This window comes from Eumetopias jubatus, unplaced genomic scaffold, assembly GCF_037043125.1.
Source record: "Eumetopias jubatus isolate StellerSeaLion01/CBP00866 unplaced genomic scaffold, mEumJub1_p1.0 scaffold_1, whole genome shotgun sequence".
NCBI lineage: Eukaryota > Metazoa > Chordata > Mammalia > Carnivora > Otariidae > Eumetopias > Eumetopias jubatus.
The window spans coordinates 77,786,841-77,805,802 of NW_028274807.1; the positions used below are offsets into that span (position 1 = coordinate 77,786,841).

At 39.5% G+C, this 18,962-nt stretch overlaps 1 protein-coding gene across 3 annotated transcripts in view; it reads right to left on the minus strand.

The window, feature by feature from the left end:
• Positions 1-18,962, minus strand: part of LPP (LIM domain containing preferred translocation partner in lipoma) — a 653,705-nt gene that overhangs the window by 357,166 nt on the left and 277,577 nt on the right. For all 3 annotated transcript variants that reach the window (XM_028101192.2, XM_088025061.1, XM_088025065.1), the window contains one exon: positions 5,302-5,414. In XM_028101192.2, the coding sequence (XP_027956993.1) occupies positions 5,302-5,414 (113 nt within the window). The remainder of the gene's footprint in view (positions 1-5,301; positions 5,415-18,962) is intronic.

The window sequence follows — 18,962 nt, forward strand, 5'->3', positions numbered from 1 at the left end:
AGACTTTAAAATTATTATTGATATAAGCGGATAACTGATTGATAATCCACCATCCACCATGTACATAAATGAGCTCTGAAAATGTCTTCGTAAGAACAGAAATGAGTTGGCCTACAAACTTTTTAAAGATGGACTAAGACAAGACCATAAATGATTTCAGAGATTTTCCTTCTTCCTTCTCTTTTCAATTAACTCTGGGCATTGGCCCAAGTTCAGTGCAGAGCTCATGTTATACTGTTCTCACTCGGTCCTCGGAAAAGTCACCTCTTTCGGCAGCTTTAATGATCAACTTCTCGAGGCACACTTCACCTATCCCTCCCCTGGCCTGATAGTCCCTTTGCAGGTGTGCCATGCTTTAAAAGGGTAGGAAGAAAATCACTGGGAAGAAGTCATAAAGAGACAAATTTCACTTCCATAAGAGAAAGAAGTTTTTAACATAGGGAGTAACCGGTGACAGGCCTCACGGTCTGTTTTCTAAGGTGGAGGGACTGCAATGACAGCAGCAAATGCGGCCTTGGCCATCCTGCCAGGATGAACTGAAAAGGGGAGATGAAAACCCGAGGGGGCAAGTCAAAGCAAGCCAGGGGACTGGCTCACAGAGAGAGGCAGTGAGGAGCCACTGCCTAGAAAGTCAAGCATAGATGTTAGGAAAAGTGGTCATTAAAATCAGTCACCTGAACTCCAAGCCATCAGGTATCAGGAGACAAGTGCCTGAGAGCTCAAGGAAGTGTGCCAGACAACTCAGAGCTGACTGCATGGTGTTTCCCACCAATGCAACAGGTTATGTCTGATGGGGTGTTAAAAGTGCCCACATGGCAGCCAACAACAGATCTGGGGAGGTCACCCTTATAATTAAAACATTAATGAACATCTGCAGTAAACTGTCGATTTCGGAATAAAGGGCAAATTCCACAGTCTGGAATGCAGGCCTATCACACTACTTTGTGCTTTCCTTCAATAATTTTACTTTTGTTACTTTATTGCTGAAAGATCTATTCTCCCCCCAACCCCAGTTTGAAAATTAAGGCCCTACCTGGCCATCAAAGTTCAGGTCATAGGAAACTGTTTCCAAAAATCCTTCTTATAGATCTCCAGCCAGTTAATTTATTTCCTCCACCCTCTACTACAACTGAGGACTCAGATCAGAGTGTGGTGACTAAGGAATAATTTACGACAGAACACCTTAGTTTAAAAGCTGTGTATATATGTGCATCTCCCAAACTTGATTCAGAGGTACTGCATGGGATCCATCATCTCCTTATCTTTCAACATCACCTCACCTGCCAATAGTCATCCGTAGTATTTTGTTCAACTGGAAAAAAAAAAAAAATAAGGAGGTCCAAACAAAAGAAAGGGACTTAAATTATGATCTCTAATTCACTTGTAAAGCTGAAATTCTATGAGACATTCTCCCCCAGTGAAACTACTCTAAGCGATACTATAGACCTGCCCATTAGCTGGCTGAAATAAGAACAAATTATTGTGGCATCAGATCAGAACAATGCTATACAGTCCCAAGATCGAGACTCAGGGCACTAGAACCATGATGGCAACTTCTAAGGCTACAATCCCTAGTGTATGTGCCTGACTTACAGAAGGTATTTATTTCATAATGGGTCACTAAACTCGTCACTCCCAAACCTCACAGGTCCTGAGGTCAAACTGATCCTGACAGAAAAGAAAAGATAAAGCCCTCATTTGATTTCCAAGACTCATCTGTTTCCTCAAAAAAAAAAAAAAAAAACTAAAAATAAGAATTTTTAACATTAAATATTTGCCTTTTGCAAAAATGAAAAAATAAATAAAAGTGCCTAGCAGGTATCAAAAATTCAGCGCACCAAGCAAAACCCCAGCAGCACCTGGTCCTTCCACATAAAAGCTTGTAATGCCCTCGTCTGAATGTCAGAGCCTTGCAGACTGGCGGACTAATGCAAAACCATGTGCAATGTGCAAGGCCATCTGATGCAATAGGAGGGACAAGCCCAGAAGTCAAGATTCCTCAAAATCAGGTATGGATTAGAGGATCCCTACCTTCTTGGGACTCAGTTTCCCCATTTGCAAACACAGGGAATTAATTCATTTAGTAAATCCTTGAAGAGGCTGTAACTAATGGCTGGCGCCAGGGTTGGACTACATGATCTCTAAGGTCCCTTTCAGTGCTGAAAATCTTATAATTCTTATAGTCAGACTTCATAGACATTCTTTTGACGCTGACCTGAAAATTTGGCTGGAAACATAAACAGACTTCTACATAAAAACACACATTTACCAGCTATAATTTGGACTTGGCAACACGAGGTTTCACCATGGCCGAGAGGAAAAAGTGCAAAATTTTCTCTGGTGACTATATTACTTTGGGCTTTATTATAGTTCATATTCCAAGGTGGTTCAAATATGGCTAGAGCAGGACCAAGTCACTATCATTCTCACACAAGAGAAGGGCATGCCCGTTTTCTTTTGCCCTTGCGCAAGCTTCCATATATTCAAGAATAATATGCCTCTCCTACCAGATCTTCACTTTCCCATTTGGCAAACTCGGTTTTATTTTTTTCCTTCCTTCTATTTTGCAAAATATATAAGCCAACATGGCAGCCAGCTTTTTATTTCCTTCCTGTTAAAACCAAGTCATGGGGGCGCCTGGGTGGCTCAGTTGGTTAAGCGTCTGCCTTCAGCTCAGGTCATGATCCCGGGGCCCTGGGATCGAGCCCCGCATCAGACTTCTTGCTCAGCGGGGAGTCTGCTTCTCCCTTTCCCTCTGCTTCCTCCCCCTTGCTCATGCTCTGTCTCTGTCTCTCACTCTCTCTGTAAAATAAATAAAATCTTTAAAAAATTTTTAAAAAAATAAAAAACAAAGTCACGGTTTTCGTATAGTTATCAGGACAAGGTGCATAGAGGAAAAGAGTATTTGTAATTTTTATGAAAGCGCAGGTTTGGATTTTTCTTAATTAAATCTTGTGGGAAAGCCTTATTATTACTGCTGTTGTTATAGTTACATAGTAATAGTTATAACATCAAAATATCCATATAGCCATTATAGCTTGGCAATTTCAAATCCATCTGTATTTCATCTAGTTACTAGAGGTAGGCAGATACCTTACTTTTAATTATAAGAAAAATTGGACTTAGTGTGTCCTGTTCAAAAGCATGTAACTAGAGGGGCACCTGGGTGTTGCAGTCATTTAAGCATACAGACATTTGGTTTCTGCTCAGGTTCTGATCTCAGAGTCATGAGATCAATCCCCACATGGGGCTCCAAGCTCAACGCAGAGTCTACTTGAGATTTCCTCTTTCCCCTCTCCCTCGCCCCTGCTCTCTGTGTGCTCTCTTTCTCTCTCTCTAAAATAAGTAAATAAATCTTAAAAAAATAAAACAAAAACACATAACTAGGGTTCAACTAGCAGTCAAACATAAGTCTTCCGTCATAAGGTCAAACAAGCTTTTTAGAACTAAAGATTCAAAATACAAGAAAATAGTTTCTATAATATTCTAAGAAAGCAAATAGACTAAGTGAAGTTTTTAATTATGTAAATTCAATAATACGTAAAGAACAGCCCAGGACCAAGTAAGAGCAAAGGTATATAAAGGACAAATTTAAGAGGTTTTTTTTGTTCATTGTTAACAAACAATGACTAAAAATAAGGAAAAATAATCATGTTATTTCTATTTGCCAACGGACCGATCTGTGGCACAAAATAAACATAAACTTGTACGACTCCTATCCATGTGGAATCTGAGCTTTGATTTTATAAGCTTGCTACATTTTATCAGCAACATTTTATAGGAAAATCAAGATTTTTGTAGGAAATCCATGATATGTATATCTAAGACACAAAATTTTTAAGACATAAAATTTTTAATAGATTTTAAAAGATCTAGGCTCCAAAGTGAATTGGAGATCACCGGTTATAACCAGAACGTAACATTTTAACTTATCAATAGTACAAAAAGTTTCTTCTGTTAAGTTCTCCTATATGAAAATACACTCCCAAGAAACTCACATGGTTACTCCCCTTTCCCGGCCTCCAAATCTTTGCTTAGGTGTTCCCTTCTCAGCAAGGCCTCTGGACCACCCTGTCCTCCAACCCACAGCCTTGATCTCATTCTAATGCACTTGGTATCAATGTATGAATTTTGTCTACATCCACCAGTTTCACTAACATGTGGGTTTCATGAGGGCAGAACCCTGTATGTCCTTTTGCTATAAAATTCCTAGTGCTATAAGGGTACAACACACACACAGACACATGGAATATCTCCTGAATGAATGAATCATTTCTTCCTTTGTCTCTCCCAACCTGAAATTTAGAAGAAAGAAAACCAGACAATGGACTAAACCATTTAACTAGTTCCCATGACTTTTCCTCTCCAAAACTTACTATGGGAAACTATAAATATATATAAAGGTAGACCAAATAATGTTGAGTGTTGCATGCACTCAACAATTATCACCTCATAACTCATCTTTCACCTGTCTTCTCAATCATCAGCTCCCTACTCTTATTATTTTGAAGCCAATACCAGACACAATTGATTTCCGCCCCAAATATTTTTGAGGCTTCTCGAAAACATAAGGGCTAGTTTTTCTTCTATATAGTTATAGTAACATCATCACCCGTAAAATACAACAATAATTCTATAACTTTGTTATTTAGTTTTCCTTCCTGATATGAATAGCATTTAGATGCCTAAATGGTGGCATCTGTCACCAGTGACTCTACGTGATCACAGACTATTCCTACTGTTGCTTCTGATTCCAGCCCCAAGTTACTTGCAATCAACACTCTCTGGAGCATGACACTTGTATATAATCAATACATACTATAATGTGCATCCTTGACTTCACTGAGAAAAGAATACCCCAAGAAGGTTTGCTGGTGCTTTTGCTAGGAAGATGTTGCTGACCAATTAAGACCTGCAGTGACCAACCAGAGCCTTAAAATATCACTCTTACCCATGCAGAATGCAATGTTTATGGATAGAGAAACAAGGCAATAAAAAAGCCTGGTTGGGTCCCCAGGAAAACAAGAAAATGTGGAATTCTCAAATGACATTCCTAAAAAAATGGCTTTGAGTTTCAAAACAAAATTAGTAGGTAAAAGGATTTCTGGAGCTTCCGAATGCAAGCCAGCAGAACTCTGAGAAGCTTCAGCTGGGGATGATGCATTAAAGTACCTTAGCTCTCTGTGAGTTGTAAAGCTCTCTTTAGGCTCTGGATAGATGTTCATCCACGACAGAAACAATCACTGAACTCAAGAGCTTCCTAGCACGGCTTATTAATATGACTTCAACCACACACCTTACCTGTGCCCTGAAAGCACCTTCATCAAGGGGTGGTGGAGGAGGGAAGTTTCCAGGGCTGGATGGAAGAGCACCAGGATCATCTAGAGGCGGAGGCGGGGGTGGAAAAAAGTCACCTACAGAAAGGAAATGCACACATGAAGTGAATACAGATGCAATTGTGGAGCACTCTTGAAAAACATACATTTGCTGCCATTTTTCTGCTTTGTAATTGACTTTGACATTCAACTTTTTGTCTCTTAGAGCAACTATCCTCTATTATAGCTCTTTTCAGTTTCATCAGTAGCCTTAATTTTGAGAGAATGAGGACCAGATTTGATACTTAGAAGTAACATAAGAGCTAGTCTAGAGGGGGCAGGTATGTTCAGCCAGAACAGAGAAGGTGCTTGGGGTGGGGATGGCTGAGGTGTGTAAGACTTGGTACTAACCCTCAGCAAAGTTTCAGTCAAGTACAGGAAGAAAAAAATGTGTATACAAATAAAGATAATATAAGGTAAAATATCTTAAGATGGAGAAACAAAGTCTTCTGGAAGCTCAGATAAAGGAAAGTTTATCTCCAGATGGAGGGAGCAAGGAAGGCTTTACCAGAGCATTACAAGGGCCCCTGAACATTATGATTACAGACACCAAGTCCGTTTGGCAGAAAGACAGCAGAACAAAGGCATCAGTTAAAACATCCAGGGCCTAGAGAATAAGGAGGAAGTTATTAAGATAGCATAAATATGGGAATGTAAAAGAATACTAGTAGGTAATAAAAATAAGTGCAGTGACAAAAAAAAAAAAAACTTCTAAGTGTGTTGCATGTCTAGTAAGTAGTTTGAATTTTATCATGCATGCAGTGGGGATCCAACAAGCATTTCTGAAAAGAAAAAACCTGGTTGCAATATGATTTACTAAAGACTAATCTAAAAGTACATGCAGGGCCAATCAGGAGCAACTGAAATAAGTAACATCATTGAAATCTATATACAATCCAGGCAGGATGTTATGAGGGGTCAGCTTATCAAGAAACCTCAACATCACTGACCAACCAGCACAGCATACCAATGTTATGTTGTCGTAAGAGAACACCTAATCTCTAAGATCTGAGGTGTACATATAAATCCAAGAGCTCTATGATTTCACGCCATGGAATTTTTTTAAATACTTCACAAGAAATCCTATTAGGAAAAGGAAACTTCCATTTAAAAAAAAAATTCTCTATTTGCCTTTTTCCTTCAAAAAATAATATTTTAATAATAATAAACAATATTCATAGATAAGTAGCTTTGCTTTGTATTTCAGATGCTCAACACTTAACTGGTAAGGCAGCGGGTTCTGCCACTCAATGAGTTGCTCTCAGATAGTACCAAAATATCATGATTTAAGCTGTCCATAAAAAAGACTAAATGGCACAGTGGAAGGATGGTGGCTTGGATTCACTATTCTGATACACGTTGGAGATGGTTCACGTGGGCCCTATTTGTCCTATAAGTAACAGTCTCAGAGTTAGAAGAGTCATTGTCCAATCTAGCTCCCCACTATATTGCGACTACCAAGCCATCAAACACACTGTATTTAAGAGTACTGTGCTTTGTGGACTCTCACTATGCACCAATCACTGCTAAGATTTTCAAAGGCTACCTCTTAGTCCTCCAACCCTCTGTGCTGATGGTTCTCATACTTCAGAGGTCATCAGGATCTCAGAAAGGTCTGGTTAAACACAGATGGCTCTGTCCCACCCAGAGTTCCTGATTCAGTAGGTCTAGAGTGGGGTCTGAGAATGTGCATTTATAATAAACGCCCAGGGGATGCTGATGCTATTGGTCCTGGGACCACACTTTGAGAACCACTGCATTTAAGCAAAGTATTATATTATTCCTATTTTAAACCCCACAGGATTAGAAAGGTTAAATGACTTATGTCATATAGAAACATTTCTGTTTCTCTTACCTTTCTGGATGTGCACATCTGGAGACATGCTTTATCCATATCCTTATTGGGGTTATAGGTCTCATAAACCTTCAGTAACTCTACCCAGTAGTTCTAAAAACTGGCTACTTACTAGAATCACCAAGAAAGCTTATCTAAAAATACCGATGCCCAAATTCCATCTCACATCAAACCAATCAGTATCTTGGGGATGGGGGAAAGGGAGTGGGGAGGAGGGGTCAGGTGCCACTACTCCTTTAAAACCCAAATGAGTCTAATGTGCAGTCAGAATTGAGAAACTATATTGGCCTTCCTTCGGTCAAACACTGCACTAAAAAACTATTTAACACCTGTTAAATAAAAAGAATTGTCACCAAGTTGTTTTCTGCCTTGAAAAGTCAGAACATATGAGAAGAATGCTCACAATGAGATCTTAAGTCATCAGCAAAGGAGGTCTAGGTTGATGGAGACTGGCCCTACCAAATTCTAGTGCACAGCCTAATTTGCTGGTTCAAATGTTCCATCCGGACCTATGCCTTCTTCATACCTAACTTAAAAGAAGACTTCTAAGCACCTTCTTATACTTTACCACATTTTATTATGTCACAGAGAACTGCTAGAACATTAAACAGGATCAGAACCGAACGTAATCTCGGAGATCATGTTATAAAGGTAGAAACAGAGGCCCATGAAAGCCACATGAACAGTCCAAATTCTCAGCAAATTAGTCTTAGAATAAAAAGTACAACTGTTTGTCTCTGCAGTCCCTTCCAACTAGTCAGTCCCTGAAAAACATGGGTTTGAACTCCACAGGTCGACTGACACACAGATTTTGTACAGCACAGTCCTGTAAATGTATTTTCTCATCCTTATGATTTTCTTAACATTTTCTCTTCCCTAGTTTACTTATCTGTAAGAATACGGTATATGATATACATAACATACAAAATATGTGCAACCGAGTGTTTGTGTTATCAGCGAGGCTTCCGAAGGATCAACAGTAGCTATTAGTAGTTAATGTTTTGGAGAGCCAAAAGACATGAGGATTGTCAACTGCATCGGGTCAGTGCCCCTAACCCCCACATCAGTCAAGGGTCAACTGTATATCCTTCCTGACTATATTTCTAACACAAAAAGTGAATATATATAATGAAGCACAGGTTGGCGACAATCCTAGGAGGGTGAAAAGGAACAGAAAAGGAAGAAGGAATGTATTTTTAAATTGAAAACAACAAAAATCTAGACTGCTTACTCTAGGCGAAGATGAGATTAAGATTTTTCAAAGGCCTAGGAATAAGCTCATAATAATTATCACAAAATTTTCAGTTTTCCAAGCTCGACCATCATAGGCCTCTTCCTTCATTCTTTAGGGTGCAGCTCACATTTTAAAACGGTGTGGAGGAACAGGCAAATGCCTAAGCAACAGACACACCCATGATAAAGGATAGAAAATGGGTCCCTTGGAGGGAAACATAACTAGTTGAGATAGTTGGAATGAAAAGCTCTTCATAATTATCTTAAATCAGACAAAGAACTATTTCAAGAACTCTGATTTACAGTTCACCCGTTTAACAGGCCATTAAGCAAAAGAAAATGCTTCTAAGTTGCAGGAAAAATAAGTCTGCTTAAGAGAGAAAGCAAATTTCCATGTTTAAGGAAGATGGCAAAATGGAAAGAACAAAACAACAAAGTGTGTGTGTGTGTGTGTGTGTGTGTTGGGAGGATTCTTTCCATTTTTGCAGATTTTTTCAAACAATGAGAGAACATCTGGCTCAAAAGCTCAGGTGGTAACCTCCTAGAGAAACACATCTGCACGGAATCAGCTGCAGTACCTTGCAACTAGCTACGCTGAGCTGTAGACCTTCCCATTAGTACATGGCCTGTCCTCCTCTCTGCGTGCCAGGGAAATCCAGATGGAATTTTCAGACCCCATGAATAACAGGGGCATGGAATAAAATCAAGCAAGCAAGCCAAAAAAGAACACACCATCAGGCAACTGGAACAATGCAGGGATACATAAAATCTAAGATGGAAACATTTAGTTTTAGAAGAAGGGTTGGGCACCAGGGTGGCTCAGTCGGTTAAGCGGCTGCCTTCAGCTCAGGTCATGATCCCAGGGTCCTGGATTGAGCCCCACATCGGGCTCCCTGCTCAGTAGGGAGCCTCCTTCTCCCTCTGCCTGCCGCTCCCCCAGCTTGTGCTCTCTCCCTCTCTGTGTCAAATGGATAAATAAAATCTTAAAAAAAAAAAAGAGGGTAGTCACAGCCGCATGCCTACAAACCTGGCTTCCTCCTTACCTTTTTCCTCACCATCCAAAGCCTACCCACATACAAAATACATTTATCCCTCACTTTCCAGGTAAAGAGTTGACTCAAGTTACACAGCTAGTAAAATACGGAGCTAGAAAGGGATCCTCACTGCCTTGGAGAGAAGCTAAGAAGTATCTCACTTAATTTGCTCTGTATCATCCCAAAGAATTCATCTAATATTCCAAGGATTTTTGCTTTGTGCCAGAAATAGCACCATGGGGCAGCTAAAGGGTGAGTCGTGCAAAAGTATATATCCCTAACTCTCAAAGACCACTCTATACCAACTTACTGCCACAAACTAGCTTGTAATGCATAGCATTAACCCTGAGAAGCAACTGAGGCAAATCTGCCAATAACCCAGGCATGCATCCTTTCTCCAGCTACCCTTCCTAGTCTAGGGGCTTAGAAGGACATAGCACAAAGAAGCAGATATGGCTACCTGCTGGGGGCTGAGTTATCAGCCACTGTAGGTGCCCTAGTAACATGGTTTGGGCATCTATGAAAGGCATCTATCCACCTGAATGCAGAGCTCACTTCTCTCTTCATCAAATCAAGGCCCCCATCAGAGGGAAAAAAATAACAAGAATTTACTAGCAAAGAAGGTGATAAATTACTAGCTACATGTGATGGTAGTGAAAAAACACAAGGGAATAATTAAACACAGATCATCAGTGAAGTCTGAATTAATTTACTATAGTAAAAAAAAAAAAAAAAAACAGAAAAAGCATCATTCTTTTTCTTCTTTAGCATCCATGTAAACCTGCACGCATACACGGGGATTCACACAGCAGCCGCTTGTGTGCCTCACAGCACACAAGGGTCTATCACAGCATCTCTAATACCTAGTTGCACTTTGGTGTTTATGACCATTCTCTCCTACTTAGACCGGAAGCTCCTAACAAGGCGAGCCCACTTACAATTTATCTTTCTAGCTCCACATCCTGGCATGAGATTTGGGCCATGGCACACTCTCAGTAAATAGATTAGCTGAATAACTGACATACGCAGAAAGCCATTTAATCACTCAATTGACGTTTTTAAAAAAAATGGCCTGATGCCTTACATGTTGTTCAAACGTCAATGTTCAAATGGCCAAGGATAACTAAATAGAATGCAGACTCGGATTCAGCAGGCATGGGGTGAGGCCTGAGACTCTGCATGTCTAACATGCTTGCCAGGTAATGAGGCTGTAGATCCACGCGCGACACAGGGAGGAGCATGGCTTTGGCAGCTGTTGGATCTCCCACTTTCTTATGTGGATACTTTTTGGTTGTTTAAGGAAATAAACATTAAGGTATATATAAAGAAAATCACTTACGGGCTTTTCAAATTAAGTATTTAAATTATGAGTGTACAACAGATTGGGTTAGAACACACACACACGTGAAAAAAATGTAATTGCAGTGGCCTGATCATAAGCAATTACAGTGACCAAATCACAAGCTTCCAGTAAAAACAGTTACCCATTTCTGTTTATAGTAACAAATAGAGGGCAGAAATATGTTCAAAAGAAAATAATACAAAATCCCAAGCCGAGAACCTGAAATGCAAACCCCAGAAAAGGCAATACTACCATCTCAGGTTCGGCCTCCTCACCTATGAAATGAGGATGGCCATATCCACTTCCCCGTGTCACTCTGCAGATCAAAGCAGTTAAAACAGTGACTTTGAACCTTTTTTGACCAAAACCCAGAGTAAAGAAATAACCTCTTATATCATGATGCAATATGACCACTTGGACGTATCTAAGCACACGTATATCTGAAACAAGGGTTTCATGAAACTATACTTACTACACGTAACGCACACTGCAATTTCTGTTAGATTTATATATTTAAAAAGTGTTGGTTACTCCATGGAATAACCACCACTAAAGTGATTGTGATGGGCCTCACCTCCCAGCCGAAACATCACTAAGCAAATGTGCATGTGACTTGTACAATGTCTACATAACCGGCGACAATTCTTGTTGCTTTCCACATAGGCACAAGAGGACAACTCAGTCTAAAGCTGCCTACTCAAGAGACCAAGTCTGAGAAGGCAAGGCTCTCTCAATAGGTTGAGTAGATGGAGTGGAAGACAAAGCCAAGGTGACAGGAGTGGCATACCCTTGTAGCGTTCTCCTCAGAGATGAGAGGCAATTTATTACAAAACAAAGCAACTAAAGACCCTTTACAATTTCACCCTCAACTCCATCTTCACTTTATATGAAACACACTTGCCACCAAGGAAACTATGCCAGAAAGCACACTGAGTGAAATATTTTAAAAATGAAGCATTCACAGGGTGCCTCCTGGCTGGCTCCGTCCTTAGAGCTATGACTCCCGATCTAGGAGTCGTGAGTCTGAGCTCCACATTGGGTGCAGAGTTTACTTAAAAAAATGAAGCGTTCACGGTTTAGGACAGCATGCATAATAGTATCATCTGCATGAAAACATATATGCCTGTACTGTCATGGATTATCTTTTAAATGAATTCCTAAGAAATTGTTAACTTGCTAGTTGCCTCTATGAAGAAGACGAATTTTGTCACTAGGGCCAAGAGTGGAAAAGAAGCTTACTCTTCATTATACAAAATTTTAACCTGCCGTTATTTTACCCATTTATAATATTTTTAAATTCCGGTATAGTTAACATACAGTGTTATATAAGTTTCAGGTGTATAATACAGTGATTCAGCAATTCTGTACATTACTCCATACTCTTACTCCCCATCACCTGTTTCACCCACTCTTCACCATCACCTCCCCTCTGGTAACCATCAGTTTGTTCTCTATCATTTAAAGTCAGCTTCTTGGTCTGTCTCTTTTTTCCTTTGTTTGCTTACTTTATTTCTTAGATTCCTCATATGAGTGAAATTACATGCTATTTTTTTATTTTTTTTAATTTTATTATGTTAGTCACCATACAATATGTCATTAGTTTTTGATGTGGTGATCCACGATCCATTGTTTTCGTATAACACCCAGTGCTCCGTGCAGTACGTGCCCTCCTTAATTCCCATGACCGGGCTAACCCATCCCCCCACCCCCCTCCCCTCTAAAACCCTGTTTGCTCCTCAGAGTCCACAGTCTTTCATGGTTCATCTCTCCCTCCGATTTCCCCCCTTCATTCTTCCCTTCCTTCTTCTAATGTCCTCCATACTATTCCGTATGTTCCACAAATAAGTGAAACCATATGATAATTGACTTTCTCTGTTTGACTTATTTCACTTAGCATAATCTCCTCCAGTTGCATCCATGTTGATGTAAAAGTTGGGTAGTCATCCTTTCTGATGGCTGAGTAATACTCCATTGTATATATGGACCACATCTTCTTTATCCATTCATCTGTTGAAGGGCATCTCGGCTCTTTCCACAGTTTGGCTATTGTGGACATTGCCGCTATGAACATGGGGGTGCATTTGGCCCTTCTTTTCACTACATCTGTGTCTCTGGGGTAAACCCAGAATGCAACGGCTGGGTCATAGGGTAGCTCTATTTTAAAATTTTTGAGGCACCTCCACACTGTTTTCCAAAGTGGCTGTACCAGCTTGCATTCCCACCAACAGTGTAAGAGGGTTCCCCTTTCTCCACAACCTCTCCAACATTTGTTGTTTTCTTTCCCTGTCCATTTTTGCCATTCTAACTGGTGTAAGGTGGTATCTCAATGTGGTTTTGATTTGAATTTCCCTGATGGCTAATGATGATGAACATTTTTTCACGTGTCTGTTAGCCATTTCTTTGTCTTCTTTGGAGAAGTGTCTGTTCATGTCTTCTGCCCATTTTTTGTCTTGATTATTTGTTTTTTGGGTTTGAGAAGTTCTTTATAGATCTTGGATACCAGCCCTTTATCTGTAGTGTCATTTGCAAATATCTTCTCCCATTCTGTGGGTTGCTTCTTCGTTTGTTGACTGTTTCCTTTGCTGTGCAGAAGCTTTTTATCTTGATGAAGTCCCAAAAGTTCATTTTTGCTTTTGTTTCACTAGCTTTTGGAGATGCATCTTGAAAGAAGTTGCTGTGGCCGATGTCAAAGAGGTTACTGCCTATGTTCTCCTCTAGGATTTTGATGATTTCCTGTCTCACATTGAGGTCTTTCATCCATTTTGAGTTTATCTTTGTGTATGGTGTTAGAGAATGGTCAAGTTTCATTCTTCTGCATGTGGCTGTCCAATTTTCCCAGCACCGTTTATTGAAGAGACTGTGTTTTTTCCATTGCATGGTTTTTCCTGCTTTGTCGAAGATTACTTAAACTCAATTTAATTAACATACAGTGTATTATTATTTTCAGAGGCAGACTTTAGAGATTCATCAGTTGCATACAACACCCAGGGCTCATTATATCAAGTGCACCCCTTAATGCCTATTCCCCAGTTACCCCATCCCCCCACCTACCTCCCCTCCAGCAACCCTCAGTTCATTTCCATAGTCAAGAACCTCTTATGGTTTGTCTCCCTCCCTGATTATGTCTTATTTTATCATATGGGGAATTTAAGAAACAAAACAGATGAACATTGGGAAAGGGAAGGAAAAATATACGCTATTTTTAAAATAACATGTATACACAAAACCAAAGAGAAATTTTCAGTACCTAGAAATGTGTCATCTGCAAATATTGAGCTGAATAAGGTTTTAAAAACTGCCAGGAAACACTGGGATATGGCAGAGGTCAAGAAACCATTGAGGATAGGTCCCATTGAATGCATCACTTCTCAGGCTTCTCAACCTATTTACTACCCACTGGTCATAACTAAAAATATGAAAGGAATTCTTAGTCAACCAGTTATCTTCAGTAGAGAGGATAAAAAGCCTGCTTATTCCTAGAGCCAAAGCCTATGCACCATCTCAGTGTGACCTCGGACCTCTGTCCTAGAGAGAGATTAAGTCTTCATGGAGTTATTAATAAAGCGGCTCCTGTACTCCCATTTGGCTCCTGTTCCTTGAGTGTGCAGCCCCTTTGAGAACTCTCTGGGAGAACTGATAATTATCAGGGCAAGGCTGGGCATTCCCGGTTCCCTGTCCTCATCATCCAAAGAGCAATACCACCAGCCCCCCCTTAAGTGATACATCTTCATCTGTATGTGAGGAGATATGTGACCTTAACCAAGTGATTCCCAATTCCTTAGCTCTCACACTAGACACTTTTGGAGTTCAGGCTTTCATCATACATAATTATACATTAGAAAATTAACCTTTCTATTTTCCTTCCATTTTTACTTTCTGCTGCTTAACTAAAAACAGATTGTTGATTGTGATCGTACTTAATTTTCTAAGCAATGTCATTTACATGGTAGGGCTAAGGTTAAAAATAATGAAACACAATATTGATGACAAAATAGAAAAATCTGCATTTTTCTGTGCTATTCATATATAGAGGAGTGTTAAGGGTAAAACTTTTCTCAAGAAAATTTGACAACAGGTAACAAGAGTTGTAAAATATTTATGCACTTTGATGCGGCAACACCACTTTTAGTAAACTGTCCTACAAAAGAAGTACCTGAAGGGTATATAGAGAAGCATGTTAAAGAATCTTCATCACAATGAAATATAATGGAAATAATCAGAATGTTCATCAATAAAGTATTGGTAAAAAAAATCAACTGTAATCAATCACACACTGGAAAACTGTGTAGCCATCAAAATAATGATTTTGATCTAGATCTGACATCTACTTATTCACTGACTGAGAGCCTTTTCTGTGTCAGGCATTATTCTAGACATGAGGGGGGGAAATCAAACAATAAGAACAAAAAAAAGTCCTGCATTCATGGAATTTATCAGAAGGAGAAGAATACTTAAAAATAAATTAAATAAATTAAATAAAACATAGTATCAAATGGTGATTAGCACTACAGAAATACAGAGCAAAGAAATCAAGGGAGTGCTAGGGTGGGGGTGGTATCCACAATTTTTAAGAGAAAGGTTGGGAAATGCCTCACCAATGTGGTATTTGAACAAAGACTTAAATCTAGTGAGGGAGTGAGTCATGGAGTATCTGGGAGAAGAACATGAAGAACTTTCTGACATATCATGTGAGGAAAATAGTGGGCTACTGTATAGTGTTTATCACATGGTCCTTATTTTTGTAGAAACCTATATGTTAACAATGGTTGTCTAGAGCTTATGGGATGAGCTGTGTTTTTTTTTATTCTTTTTAATCCTTCTCCTTTTGGTTCAACTGTTACACAATAAAATACAGACATGCATTTTTTTAAAATCAAAGGAAGACGCTGTGAAATGAATCGCAGAATCTACTCAAACCCAGTGTTTAATTTTAATGTGCCACTATATTTACCCAAGCCCAAATGTAATGTTTCCGTCATCTTTCTAAATAACTTCAGCTTGAAATGTTCATTGTGATTCTCAAATTAAAAGCAAGAAGAATTATTTATCCTAAAGTGGATGAAGTCTCCCTGATTTTCAAATGGACAGTTTCACTCTAAAATTCGCTAATACAGAATCCCCGGGTCTTCACTGAATTCAACAGTCCTTGTGCTTCATCACAGATAAATTGTTTGTATGAAGGTGAAACACCTGAGTGCATCACATCTAAGCATACTGCATTCCTCTATTATACTGTGGTTTCCATTTGTTGAAAACAAATTCAATTTCTTAGTCAAAAGCACTGAATGATTTTTAAGTAATATGAAATTAGGAGGATGGTCTGGTTCTGCAAATGGACTAGAACCGGAACTAACATTTTTAATCCACCAACTGTCATCTGTCTTACAAAACATGCTAATTGCTACCCAAAAAACAAACCACCCTATATATTTGGACTTCCAAAGATGGGCACTCACAATGAATGGGGTGATGACTTAAGTACGCCTAAGCATCAATCTTCCATCAGCTATTGAGATATCTTCAGCCCCAATACCAAAAAGTGAAATTCTCTCAAAATTGAAATAAAAATTAAAATTCATGTTGTGGACAGAGAATGAGGCAACACTCCAGGAAAACAACAACAACAACAAAAATCTTCATTTACCACTGAAAAAGGAAGGTGGAAAACAAATAGTGCTGAAAGACAATTCCAAAAAATACCCCATTCCTTTGGAGATAGGACATCACCCTGTGGTAGTCACTGAGGTCAAAAGCCTACCTTCCCCCCAGAGATGGTGTGAAGCTTAAGGGGGTGAGTTTTCACAATAAAAACACTTGAAATATCTCAGCTAACTTATTCAATCACTGCTGTATGTGGATAGAGTAAACCATCCCCACATGGAGGACAACATACCTCTCTTTCCTGATTTAGCTCTATTAGACCATGTATTCTGCTCTTTGTTAGTTTAATTACATATCTACCGGTTTCTCCTACTAGACTAAAAGTTCCTTGAAGACAGACTCTGTTTTACAAATCTCTATACAGAGCATATATAACACATAGGAGATAATAAATGGTAGTAATATTGTTTTTATAAATTATCATTATTACAAATCAGTATTGTATTAAACTGAATTGAACTCTGAAAGAATGAACACATGCATTTTTACCCTGGACAACTTTACCCTTTTCCAATTATTGACATAAGGTCAATACAGTACAGTACTGATGGGTCACAGGTCCTGCAAGGTGCTAATAGTTGGACAGCTAATAAGAACAGTCTTAAAATAGCCACTGAGTTTTGCTGTTGTTGGCAGTGGTGGTATTTCTACACATTACCTTACTCAGAGCATGTCCTGATACAGGCAATGAGTCCACATTCCTTAGTCATCTGATTATGGCGGCATCCCAAGCCTCCATAAACACAGCATCACATGTATTGTACTTGATCTTTCTTCCACAATAAAATATCTGTAGATAGGTCTTAACAGGTACTGTTTTGTGGGATGTTAACTACATCCCACAAAATATCTAGAAACTTCTTGAAAAATCTTCCAGGAATTTTGAAGAGTCAGAACTCTTCCCATAAACAAGAAATGGGAATGGAGGAGGAACAGGGAAATGAAGGAAGATGAAAAAGAGATGTAACATGGACGAACTCTCAAAAGGTCAGTTCTTGAGGTGTTGAAACAGATCTGACTTTTAACTGAGGGTGTACATCAGAATCTCATGGGGCACTTCCTTCTCTACTGCGTGCAGCCAGGCCCTACTCTAGAATTCTTCAACCAGAATCTTTGGGGTTGGGATGGCTGGGTGGCTCAGTCGGTTAAGTGTCTGCCTTTGGCTCAGGTCATGATCCTGGGGTCCTGGAATCAAGTTCTGCATCACAGGACTCCTTGCTCAGTGGGCTCCCTGCTTCTCCCCCTGCCTGTCGCTCCCCCTGCTTGTGCTCTCACGCTCTCTCTCTCTCTCTCTCTGACAAATAAGTAAATAAAATCTTTAAAAAAAAAAAAAAAGAATCTCTGGGGTTGGGATTGAGATACAAGCATCTTGATAAGCTCCCTGGCTGATTCTGATGGGTAGCCCTATTTAACAGTCATTGACTTCCATGAAAAACAGACTGAGGAACCAGCCTAAGTTAAAGAAGACTAAGGAGACAAGACAACCAAATGTAGCTTGTGATTCTGGATAGGATCCTAGACCAGAAAAAGGAGATTAGTAGGACAATTAATGAAATCTGAATAAAGTCGACATATTAGGTAGTAGTATTGTGTCAGTGTATTAATTATCTGGTTTGCGTATGGGTACCGTGATTGTGTAAGATGTCAACAATTGGGGAAACTGGAAAGACTAAGCGAAAACCCTTCATACTATTTTTCAGTGTTTGTGTACAGTCTGCAATTATTTCAGAATGAAAAGTCAAAACTTATTTTTAAATTTTAGGGGGGAAAAAAAAGTGACTTCCCTAGTCCAGTAACTTTATCTTATAGATGGAGGAATTTTGGACCAGTGTAGTGAAGAGAAACAGCCAAGTGGTATGGAACCATACCAAAAAATCCACTGTGACCCCAAATCTCCTAACTTCCAGCTAAGGATACATTTCCCACAGTACATGACAGATTTGGTGTGAGACTCTCAGACCTGTTGGGAATAAGAAGGAAACTTGTTCTGTCCCTGCAACTTTAGAAGGCTGTGATGAGGAGAAGTGGTTCTTGCTATTTAGAAGACCTGGACTAAATAGATCAGGAACATGTATAGTATCTTCAGCTAAATCCAGGCTGACTGCAGCCTTGGCAGGCCAGTAATCCCAGCTCAATGATCAGCAGCAGTGAAATCCCATAAAGCTTCCTTGTCCCCACCGTGGAACCCATTCCCCTGCTTCAGGAGACTCCTTGAGGATGAGAATGGCTACATGGCACCAGGGGCTTTCTATGATTTCTCCAGTCTTCATCTTTTCTGCACAAACGACTTCAGATTCTTCTGAGAAATTCTTGTTACTATTTATATAAAATGATGCCAACCATTACTCACTCTCCTTCAACCCTGCCATTTCATCTAGACTGAGGCTTAGCAAATGCATAAATGCTTTAAAAATAATCAAATAGAGACACTCCTTTCATTTCAAGGTGGTTGTTTTTTGGCA